Source organism: Canis aureus, chromosome 7 (genome assembly GCF_053574225.1).
Source record: "Canis aureus isolate CA01 chromosome 7, VMU_Caureus_v.1.0, whole genome shotgun sequence".
NCBI lineage: Eukaryota > Metazoa > Chordata > Mammalia > Carnivora > Canidae > Canis > Canis aureus.
Genome location: NC_135617.1, coordinates 66,229,682 through 66,242,029, shown reverse-complemented (window position 1 = coordinate 66,242,029; position 12,348 = coordinate 66,229,682). Strand labels below are relative to the sequence as shown.

Here is a 12,348-nt window from a genome sequence, read left to right as displayed (position 1 = left end):
TGAGGCTCCCTATGAAAACAAAACCTCTTCTAGGTTACCATTTGTCATCATGTCATATTTTTCCTTAGGACTTTATTTTTCACAAATTCTACCATTTGTGACCAGTTCATCATACGCCATTCATCTGAAACTCAAGTTAAATGACAGTGCTTTTCAGACTTCTTTAAAAAGGAAAATGCATGCACGCACTCTGTCCTCCTTTCTGGTAGTCTCTAGGGAGGTTGAGTGTATTAGCCTCCCGAGAAATCCCTCCTGGGCAGATCTGTTTCTTTTGCTGTGGATCCAAATTGACACCATTTCCCCCATTGTTTCTAGTTATTTAATTCCCTACTTTGTAGAAACTCAGTCTGGCTTTGACAGGGCTCTGCTGGAGGAAGGCCAGGGAAGGGGGGTTCAGAAAGGTGATCAGTTAGCCCACCCAGAGCATCTCTACCGATGTAGAAGAGACAACCTGACCCATGCTTTGTTTACAGCAGACTGTCTGACCTTTTCCATGATCACCTTGTAAAGTCAGTATCGGAAAGAAGTTTTATTTTAATCAGGTTTTTAGTCATGTTTGTGAGGATTTATCTCACATAGTTAACAAAATAACTCCTAGTTGACTTTCTGTGCTCAACTTGGCATTTGAAAAATGCATAATTTCTGTTATTTTCCACTGCTATCCTTAAAAGCAGGAATGAAGACTTTTGAGCCTCAGAAAAACTTGTATTTTAGGAGATGTACATAAACAACAGTAATAAAGAGCATGGTTTTTATATTTTTAGAAGCAGATAGGGCAGGGTGCCTGGGTGGCTCAGTTGGTTAAATGTCTGACTCTTGTTCTGGCTCAAGTCATGCTCTTAAGATCAGGGGATCAAGCCCTGTGCTGGGTGCAGAGTCTGCTTCAGATTCTCTCTTCTTCTCCTTCCCTCCCTCTCACTTACTCACTCTCAAGTAAATAAATAAAATATTTTTTTAAAAAAAAGGATCTTGTTTAAAAGAAAAGTGGAAAGGACCCTGGCAGAAATCTGACCATTGGAGTTACTTAGAGGAGTTACTCAGATTTAGACTCCCTTCCGCTTTCCCTCTTCTCACAAGTGTATTTACTTGATTCAGTCACTGTCAGTGAACCCATTACATTTTTCCCATTTTTTCAGTTTCTTTTTTCCCAGCCTTTTTAGTTGTCTTTTAACATGTATTCTACTTTTTAAGTTTCTTTGAGTACAGATGATGCTTTCTACCATTCTATATACTGAATATTCAGAATGTGCTCCCCAGCGTCTATTAAAATTGAAGTTCTGGTTCACCATTAGCAGGCTATACATTTGTTTTCCATGAAAAAATTGGTAATGTATTTGTACCAAACATTCACACACTTACAAATCATACTTGTGTCCAGTGACATTTGTTTGCAAGGTAGCTAATCTGGCATTGGCAGTGTCATCTGAGTTGGTGGAACAAGACAGACAAATCAGCCTACATCTATGAACTTACCTTTGAGAAAGAAAATGAATCATCTAACTTAAAATTTCCTATCCCCAAGAACAATTTTAATACCATCTGTAAGCTTTCTAGATGGGATTAGAGTTAAATTTCCATTTGGCCTTGGCAGTGAACTCCTGTCCTAGCTTTGAGATCACAACTGTGCTGGGAAAGTAAGTATGATAGTTCTGATATGTGTGTTCACATTCTCATTGTAGGCTGTCACCTTGAACTGTGCCCACAGTTTCTGCTCCTACTGTATCAATGAATGGATGAAGCGGAAGGTAGAATGCCCCATTTGTCGGAAGGACATCAAGTCCAAAACCCACTCCCTGGTTCTGGACAATTGCATTAATAAGATGGTAGATAATCTGAGCTCAGAAGTGAAAGACCGACGAATTGTCCTCATTAGGGAACGAAAAGGTGAGTGGGTATGAACAAGGTGAGTCCCCTCAACAGAAGACTGACAAACTTAAGATTTTTTTTCGTTGGGGAAGAGTCAGATGAATGATTCTTAAGCTAAAGAAGAGGAGTAAGAAATGGGAAAAGTAAAGAGAGTTAAAGGTAATGAACATGTGAGAAAGAATTGAGAGAGAATGGATTTGCATATTTGAACATGCAGGGAAGGGAGAGACTTATAAAGTGTGTATGTACCTTGGGTATGGATGTGGGTAGAAAACACAAGGTCACACAGTTTGTTAGACTGACCACTAGATGGTGCTGTTGTGCAAAACAGTTTAGTTGCTCTCCAGGTGTTGGCAAAAACCTTGGGCTGGGTACACAATCAGTTATCAATAAGAGATGAACAAGTCAGAGATTGACAAATTGGAAAATACTTGATGAGAACACATATAAAAGTTTTATAGGAAGTCATAGCTTAATTACACAAATTGGACATAATGTTAAACGAGAGAGCTAAATCTAATCTTTGGGGATCCTGATATGTTTACCAATTAGTCTGCTGGTTGAGGAGAATTTGGATGAAGAGATTGGGGAATGTGTGGGTGTATTCCCCTAATAAATCATGTTTCTATGGTGAATATCCACTTATTCAACCAAGTGATCTCATCACCCTTGGATCTTGCTGTGTAGAGGGTTGCAGAGCCACCGCCCCCCCCACCTCCCTGCCCCCAGACTTGAATGTCCTTGTGGCAAAAGATGTGTCCTGGGGCAAGGCACAAATAAAGTAATGGCTAGGAGGAAGGATTGGTTATTAGCCAGGGATGAGAATGCACAGAAGCAGGGTAGATCTGATTATAATGCTCAGTCCCAAATAGTTGAGTACAGCACTACCTCCTGGGAAAGCATCAAAGCCAAAGTGCTATGATGTCAGTTGGCTACACATAAATGCCAAACAGAGAAGATGTTCAGCCCAGAAGCTCACTGCCCTTACAGGTGCTTCCCACTGCCTGACCATTGGTAGCCCATATTTGTATGTGGCTTTGAATGTACCTTTCTCTAAGTCTAGAGAAACTGAAGGCCTAAAAGCCACACTGCTAGTAGTAGATCTTCTGTCCACTGCTTCCTAGCCCTTCAATGGATGTCAGCTACTTTGAGTGGGACGAGGAATGTGATGCTAATGTGCAAGCGCTGTAGTGTGAAACTGGCCCTCGGCTAGTCAGCCAGAGCAGAAGTAGCAACCCTGTTGCAGAGCCAGGGGAAACAGGTGCTAAGCAAGAAGTGTGCTTGAACCTGTTCTACTTCTACCAAAATGTTTTTCACTTTTCTGACAGCTGTTGCTTATAGATTTTGTGGCCAGTTTGAACCCTCCCAGATCTTTTACCTCTCAGGAGTCCCTTGATTCTGGCAGAGTCCCATTGCTCTTCCTCTCACTTCTCACTCCATCAGCATTTATAGAAATGCTCCACACAGGGATGAAGAGATACATAAGGCACTATTTCAACTCCCACAGCTCTCAGTCTGTGGAGAAGGGAAAAAGGCAAGTAGATAGTGTGACAAGTTCCACACCAGGATCTTAGGACACTGTAGAAGAGCAGACAGTCAGTTTGGCCTGGGCAGGCAGAGGTACGGTAGGTAGGAAGCTTCATGGAAGAAGCGTCATTCAAACTGAGTCTTAAAGGTTCCCAGGGGTGGAGCTTTCCAAGTAGAGGCTTCAGCACAAACAAAGCACAGAGGCATGAGAAGCAGTGATGTGTTCATAGCAGTGGCCCATACATGACAAAATGTCTGCGTGGTGCCAGAGCAGCGTGAAGATAGCCACAGCTTAGGAATTGTTAGCTGAGGTGTCATGAATGCCTTCTGAGAGGAGCAGTGACTTGGGGCCCGATTTAACCAAGGCCACCGTTTGAGCTGGAGTGTGCTGGGTCTCTGTCTCCTTTGGACACCCATGTACTTTCTTCACCCAGCCCACTGACTGGGTTTCTTCTCCTGTGTGCAAGCATGGTAGATGGCTTTGTGCAGCACTGGAAAAGGAAGCAGACCCGTGTCCTAAGTTCACCTCCCCTCACACAGAGTTAATTCTGCAGAGTAAATAACGTCAGATCCCATTTTTCCCTCCAAAGGCTAAAGAGGGTGCCTCTCTGCCTTTTTTGGTAATCCTTGGAGCCTGTGTGCTGAACTCCCTGGCCTGGAGGGGTGCTGGCACTGGCCTCTGTTTCCGTGGTTATCACAGCAAGTTCAGCTCTGGGGTGTTCTCCAGAGACAGAGATTCTGAGTCCTCATTTAGGGAAACACGTGCCAGAGCCATCAGCAAGCAGCTTCACTGGTCTGCAGTGTGGGGTTTAGAGAAAATTCTCAGTTCAAATACCAACCTTCTTTGCCAGTTGAAAGCTACTTTAATCCCCAGTGCATGGGAATTTTAAAAAGGACCAAACTTAGGGTCTGGGAACCAGGATTGGCAGGCCTATAATTGTCAGAGTTTGGATGCTGTGGCAGGGCTGTTTTCCTCCTGGACAGGAGTTGCTCTTATCACACATTCAGGGAGGAGACCTGCCTGTCTGTGGTGCTGATTCCACCAAGAACAGCCCCACTCCAGGCCTCCCTGGCTGGAGAGAGGAGACAACAACGTCTTCTAGTTCTGTATTCCTGTGGGAGGAGTGAAGCCTCGAGACTGATGAGCCACTGATCCCTTGTAAACTCTGTGAGGCCAGATTTTACAGAGGAGAGGAAAAGAATGCTCACATACTAGATCCTGTGTTAGAGAAATGATGCTCTGGCGCTGGGGCAGATAAACATTAGTAAGTGCTTGTCACATGAATAATTGTGGCTCTCTAGGATATTGACATGAGATTTTTTGAGGGGAAGACATTTTCTGACATTCTCTGTAGAGGATCTCCCTCTGGAGCTGCTGAGGTACTAGAGCAGTCTTCTGTCAGCTACTCCCCCTCTTCCATTTGTTCTGTTCTCATTAAATGTTGGGTGGTTGACAGAGTGTTAACATTCTCACTTTTAGCTTTCCCTAGCAGTTTCTTTGGGTTGTGTTCAGAAAAGAAGAAAGCAAATTATCTAAAAATAAAATCTTGTTGGTCCTTTAGAATAGTGATTTTCAGTCTAGGGTCTTTTTCAAACTACAATCCCCAGCTCCCTTGATACTGTTACATCAAACCAAGGCTACTCGTGGGAGAGTGCTGTGGCCTTCAAGTATGCCAAGGTTGGGAGGAAGGTTTATGAGACGCAGCTTTCCATGAATCTGTGACACAGAGGCCCCTCCAGAGGCTCAGGGTCTCTAGGAAGATAGACTTAGGTCAGACTCCAGGGCCTGTGGCTCTTGCCAGTTTCCTCTAGGCTGTGAGGAGTGTGATCCAGACACAGGACAGGAGAAATTGTCAATCACTTAAGAGAGTATCTGCCTGCCCAACTGGAAGGCTTTCCTTGATATTGCCCATCCCTCCTTGCTGAAAAGATGAAGCCTCGTAAAGGAATATGTGGGAATGGCAGCTGTAACAGTGTCTGGCAAGCTGACCTCATCTAGAGAGAGTTACTTGTTAGCAGGTGGGTTACCCAGTCCTGCCCCTAGAGAATCTGAAAGGTCATGCACATGAGGTTAGATTGCCCGCCCAGCATGGGACAGTTCATCCAGGGGAAAATGGCCCTCAGTAAGGTTGGCATGCACTCAAATAGCATGTAACTGAACTCTTTAAAATTTTTGACTTTTAAAAATTCCTTTGCAAAGTTGTCATGGAATAGAAAATTAGTAGACTTGTTACTAGAAGCTGTTTTCTTATTTCTCCATCACCACCTCCCCTTATTTTTCCTTTCCTTCTCTTCTTTGGTCTGTTGTCCTTCTTTTTCTTGCCCTTTGGTAGGTGTCTCCCCCATCACCTTACCTGCATCTCAGAATGCATAGTTGGAAATGACAAGGGCGGCACAGGAACTGTCCACTTGCTGGGAGGAGGGACTGTGATCATAGAAGTCAGCTGTGGGATTAATTGTAATATGTGGATTAGCACCCCATGAAGCCCCAGAACCTCGGATTTCTTTTTTTTTTTTTTTTAATTTTTATTTATTTATGATAGTCACACAGAGAGAGAGAGAGAGAGAGAGAGAGAGGTAGAGACATAGGCAGAGGGAGAAGCAGGCTCCATGCACCGGGAGCCCGACGTGGGATTCGATCCTGGGTCTCCAGGATCGCTCCCTGGGCCAAAGGCAGGTGCTAAACCGCTGCGCCACCCAGGGATCCCGAACCTCGGATTTCTTGCTGACTCTTGTCCTTTAGGCTTCCCTTTTTTTTTTTCTAAAGATTTCATTTATCTGTTTTAGAATGAGAGCGTGCCAGTGCAAGCCAGGGGAGGGGCAAAAGGAGAGAAACCCAAGCCAACTCCATGCTGAGTGTGGAGCCTGATGTGGGTGGGGCTCAGTCTCAGCACCCTGGGATCACGACCTGAGCTGAAATCAAGAGTCTGATGATTAACTGACTGAGCCACCCAGGCAACCCTTTTGTCTCCTTAATGATAAAATAGAGTTATTTTCATTCCCTAAGAAATAAATTCTCCCTCCCCCCAAGCATGTAACTTTATAATTTATTTTATAGACATGTTTTCAGGAACTTCCTATTATAGAAGACCACTTGTATAAATACAGAGTAGTGTCATTAACCAATGCAGATTTTCCTTGAGAGTTTTCCTACACTTAACTCTAGGGGAACATGGAGCATTTTTAGACCTCCATGAACTAATCTTGGAGGATGGCTGGGGTCACTGATTATGCCTCTTCCTCCCTCCCTCATAGCATATCATAGAATTAGGTACATCACTGTTGAGACTTCCCTGCACCAGCTGGATATATATCTGTCCAACTGTGTTTTTAAAGAAATCTAGGAGACCAGACATGCTCCTATTCTGGCTAAGGCTTCTGCTTGAATTGCTTTCTGCTTTCCTACCCTGAAGAGTTTGGACCTCTTTTACCCTCCCATGAAACCTGAACCAGAACCAACCCCAAAGAAACATCTCTTCCTTGCTTTCTTTCATTTGAGCCTTTCCTTCTCAGTTCCTACTAAGTACCAGGTGCTGGGGATAAAAGTAAGCAGGGCATAAGGGTGAAAAATTGCCCTTTGGATGTAGCAGGAGTGTGGAGCATTGATGACTTTATCTAGGACAAGTTTGGGGGACTGGTGGGGTTAGAAGCTATTTTGTAGTGATGGGGTTAGAAGCTATTTTGTAGTGAATTGGAGAATGTGAGGTTAGGAAGTAAAGTAAGATAGACAAGGTCCTCAAGAAATTGGCAGTGACGATTGTAGTTGGAGGAGGAGGTGGGTAAGAGCGCTTTTTTTTTTTTTTTAAGATTTTATTTATTTGGGGATCCCTGGGTGGCGCAGCGGTTTGGCGCCTGCCTTTGGCCCAGGGCGCGATTCTAGAGACCCAGGATCGAATCCCACATCGGGCTCCCGGTGCATGGAGCCTGCTTCTCCCTCTGCCTATGTCTCTGCCTCTCTCTCTCTCTCTCTGTGACTATCGTAAATAAATAAAAAGTAAAAAAAAAAAAAAAAAGATTTTATTTATTTGTCAGAGAAAGCACAAGCAGAGAGCAACAGGGAGAGGGAGAAGGAGGCTCCCCACTGAACAGGAAGCCCAACACGGGGCTTGATCCCATGACCCTGAGATCATGACCTGGGCCAAAGCCAGACATGCAACTCACTGAGCCACCTAGGTGTCCCTTTGTTTTGTTTTTTAAAGACATGAGAGATCTGAGTGTGTTCAGTTGCTGAGCCTGTGGAGAAGGAGATGCTGGGAAGTTGAGATGGTGAGTAGGGCCAGATTCTTTGGAAAGCAGGGCAGGGCAAAGAATGCAGAGCATAGATGAGGTAATTAGTCTTTAAAAGTTGGAGGGTAGATCCTGTTTCCTAGAAAGAGCCTTTAATGTGAGAGGGTAAGCAAGGAGATTTGCTTGAGGGGAGTCAAGTGAATTTCTTTCTTGTGGCTTCTGTGTTTTTCTGTGAGCTACTAGGTGAGGCCAGTGAGCTGTGAGGAAGGGAGCTTCGCTTGGCTCTCTCACTGTCAGCTCTCCCAAGGCTGCTCATAAGTGGAGAAAAGTAATTTTTATAATCCTTTTGGTCTTACTACCAAGCATTCAGGACCTCAGTCTCAGGGAAGGGGACAGTCTCCTTGGTACCTTATTGTGTCCTTAGGCCAGGATCCCTGCTTCCCCAAATTGAGGAAGCAGAAACAGTAAATAGCAATAAATTGTCCCTCCCATCTCCTCCCTTCACCTCTCTCTGCCTATTGCTGTGTATATAATTCTTTCATTCTTCAACACATTTTCATTGAGGGCCAGCTTTGTGCCAAGCACTGCTCTAGGTCCCAGGAATAGAAAGAGAAGTGAAAATCTAATAAGTTAGATGTAATTAGTGCTATGGAGAAGAAACAAAGCAAGGAATCAGGGAGTGATCTTTGCCATTCTTTGATAAGGTAGTCGAAGGCAGCAGAGAGAAGGCAGTACTGGAGTAAAGCCCTGAAGGCAGTGGCCATGTTGCCTTGCTGGGAAGAGTGTCACAGCAAGAGGGGACACACTTGGGGAGTTAGAGGGGCAGCAAGGCAGCCAATGTGACAGGAGTGGAGTGCGCCATGCAGGGAGTGGGCAGCACAGATTGTGTAGAACCTCCTGGGCCTTTGGTAGGAGTTGGCCTTGAATGCTTACTCTGGGAGAAATGAGGAGCAGGCTCTGAGCAGAGCAATGTGATCTGATGTCCGTTTTCTTGGTTCACTGTGTGGGGAAGAGATGGAGGGTGGCAACAGGGAGGCCAGGCCAGGGAGGTGCAGGCTCCTCCTTTAATTCTCTTTCTTTCTCTTCAAAGCAAAGAGACTGTCATGAAGACCATGCTCCAGGGACATTTGAGGGATTGCCAGGCAACAGGAGCTTGAGATAGTCTGGAGAATTCCCTGTGGCCAGGTCTTGGGCCGCTCTGAGATAGAGCATGGGATGGAACCACACGGGACAGAGACTGAGTTAGGAAGTCCTCATGAGCCTCCATGTTGGCCGGCGGAGCTGCCACCATTGTCTGAGGTGCCACCGGTCCTCGCCGTGCAGACTGCTTCAGGGTACTTGATAGACTCTGCTTCACTGTGTGTTGAATGGGTTATGTATTTCTGTTTTGCTTTTTAAGTTTATTGTTTTATCGTTTTGGTACCTCAGAAGCACCTCTATTGGCATTTGTTTTGGATGGGTTGGGTGTACCGTTGTGGCTGCCCCTAGAAGTTAAGGCAGCCTCTTTTGGAGAGGATGGCCTACCTCTTTGTGAAAACAAGATGTCATTTCCTGGAAATAAAATGTAAAGCGTATCAGTTGCTCAGCTGGGCTTTGGTGTATTTATCTTCTTCCCTTCCAGCTCCCACACAGTCTCACAAGTAAACACTGGCAGCTCATAAATTCCAACCAAGAAAGTGACTGTATCAGATGATAGACTCAAGTGAATGTCAGCATAAGAACCAAGCCAAGATCATGGCCATAGCAGATGCTCTTGTATTAAGGCCCTGGCTGTTTTTTTCCTTTTCATTCCAGTGATAGGTCCCTGCTTACCTGGTTTCAGGGCAGGGGAAAAAGGGTTGCGAGGGTGGGTTGACATCCTTCTTTCAGCTGGGGTTCGGAAGTTGTTTCCAATTTATTTATTTAGTAAACTCTTCCCCCACCGTGGGGTTCAAACTTACGACCCTGAGTTTACGAGTCACATGCTTCACTGAGGCAGCCATGTGCCCCCACATCTCTTTTACCCAGTGTCAGAAAAACAAGAGCAATGGTTTTATAAGAACATAGTGTTACCTTATTTATTTATTTTTAAATTGAAAGTCATTTCTCTTTTGCTGCCTCCCTTTTTAAACAGAAAGATAACTAGTTTGACGTTTGGGAGATAGAAGCTTAGGAAAACCTGTGGTCTCCTTGGTTACCAGTGAGGAGAATGAGGAAAGAGCCAGGAAGCTGAAGAGTAGTCATTTGAAAAGGGGGGCTCTCTCTAGTAGGATTATGAAATTGTTAGCACATTTTATCATTCAGCAATTTGCTTCCCGATAGAAAGATGTTTTCCTCTCCCTTTTTACCGTTTACCTGGAGAACCATATGTTGTAGTTCTTTATTTATATGCCCTGTGTCTTCATTAAAGATTGGGAACTATTGATGCACCAACTTTTTAGGGACTGTAGATGTCTTCCTTTATTGAGTATTCAGAGAATATTGGGAATCCAGAGTCCTAGTCTTCATTTCCATCTTTCTGAACTTGATTAGTGATTGGAACACTGGTGCAGTCATGAAGGAAGTAAGTTAAACATACACATAGGACTTGAAAAATATTCTAACCACATCATAATCCTGGAGAAGTAGAGAAAAGGAAAAGATTATTACCATCTTGATGTAATACTGAATTTCCCTTTTATATGTATTTTGTATATATGATTGTGCATATATAAATTTTTGTGTATTCTGTTGAGTTGGGTTTTTTTTAAGATTTATTTATTTATTTTGGAAGGGGAAAGTGAGAGAGAAAGTATGAGTGGGGAGGAGGGGCAGAGAGAGACAGAAAGAATCCTCAAGCAGACTCCTCACTGAGCATGGAGCCTGACACAGGGCTCCATCTCAGGACCCTGAGATCATGACCTGAGTCGAAATCCAGAATCAGAATCCGATGCTTAACCAACTGAGCCACCCAGGCACCCCTGTATATTTTGGTTTGGTTTTGTTATACATTTTTTGAATAGGTAATATGGCCGCTTGCTTTAAAGTCAGAGAGTACAAAAGGACTGAAAATGAAAAGCCTGTCACCTTTGTTCCCCAGTGACCACTTCCCTGCACAGTGGTGACGAATGTTACCAGTTCTTTGGGTATCCTTCCAGAGATCTTCTCTGACTGTACATGCAATAATACAGTCTTTCCCTTTTGCATGAATTGTGACAGACTGTACACTATTCTGTACCTTGATTTTTTTCAGCTATATCTTGGTGATAGTTCCATATCAGAACATGAGGAACTTCCTCTTTCTTTGTTATAGCTGCCTATTACTACGTTGTGTGTTTGTACCATAGTTTGTTTTTCCAGTCTGTTTTTGATCTAGGTTGCCTAGATCATGTTGCATGTCAATTTTTTTAAAGATTTTATTTATTTATTTATTTATTTATTTATTTATTTATTTATTTATTTATTTATTTATTTATTTGAGATAGAGCACAAGTAGGAGAGGAGGGGCAGAGGGAGAAGCAGGCTCCCTGCTTAGCAAGGAGGCCCCACGTGGGGCTCGATTCCAGGACCCCAGGATCATGACCTGAGCCAAAGACATGCTTAACTGACTGAGTCACCCAGGCAACCCCATATACCTTTTACTTTTTTTTCTTAAAGTCCTATTAAATAAATCTCAGAATATATACTTTTAATTAAAACAAAAATTTTTTTAAATCACATAGAACTCGTAAAATGGTATGCAAAGAAGAAAAAAGGAAAGTCTGGAAATCTACATCCTGGGAGTTCTCTATTTAAATCAAGGAGGCTTAGTCTGTTTCTTTTCAAAAATGTTTATGGTTGTAACTATTTTCCTATGTTTTATTAGTAATAGTCTTGTAAGCCTGGTTCCATAAGAAGCTATAACTACTTCCATCTGAAGGTCCAACAATCTGCATTGAAATAGAAATGAAATCATTTAGGTTCCCAATTCCACAAAACCTTATGGTACAGAACTTCAGTAAACTCAAGGCAGAGTATCCAAGATAAAATTGATCTCCCAGTCATCGGAGAAAAAGACAGTACAGCTATTACTTTGTATAAAGAGCCATTTACATTTGGGAACTTGAGAAAATAGACTTCATTTCTGGTAAAATATATTTCATTGCCATGGAAATCCTTATAAGTTGTCTTGAATGCTAGAAAACAGCATGAGCTGTGTAGTCTGTATAATTAACTGGTTCTTGCATAGCATTGTTTTGGGGGTTCTTTTGTTTGTTTTAGATATTTATAAATAAATTGCCCCATTTTGAGGTTCTCATATTTCTATCTCCTTGTCCCCAATGATGGTAACCCTCCAAGGTCCCCTGGTAACTGATATGAGCCTCAGGTCACCCAGGAGCTGTTGGGCATGTTAGGGACCAGTGTATCCCACTTTTTACTTTTTTTTTTTTTTTTTTTAAGATTTTATTTATTTATAGAGACAGAGATAGAGAGGCAGAGACACAGGCAAAGGGAGAAACAGGCTCCATGCAGGGAGCCCAATGTGGGACTCGCTCATGGGTCTCCGGGATCATGCCCTGGGCGGAAGGCAGGTGCTAAACCGCTGAGCCACCCTCGGGCTGCCTCCACTTTTTACTCTTAAAAGCAATGCTGTAGTGAACACAATAATAGTCGAATGAAAGATCCTTGAAAAAGAAACATCTTGACTGGAAGGGCCTGAAGGCCAAATGCAAAGACAAATCTCAGACTGACCATTCCCTCCTTCAGCTACTAGACTGACACAGGGTGACT

At 43.4% G+C, this 12,348-nt stretch overlaps 1 protein-coding gene across 2 annotated transcripts in view; it reads left to right on the top strand.

Moving 5' to 3' along the window:
* The window catches only part of RNF8 (ring finger protein 8), a 57,137-nt gene that overhangs the window by 26,021 nt on the left and 18,768 nt on the right, over nucleotides 1-12,348 (top strand). The window contains exons 7-8 of one of the 2 annotated variants that reach the window (XM_077904188.1): nucleotides 1,680-1,884; nucleotides 8,711-9,205. In XM_077904188.1, coding sequence (XP_077760314.1) covers nucleotides 1,680-1,884; nucleotides 8,711-8,727 — 222 coding nt within the window. In that variant the 3' untranslated portion in view covers nucleotides 8,728-9,205. Of the gene's footprint in view, nucleotides 1-1,679; nucleotides 1,885-8,710; nucleotides 9,206-12,348 lie in introns of those variants that run through there. The other variant, XM_077904187.1, reaches the window with a different exon arrangement.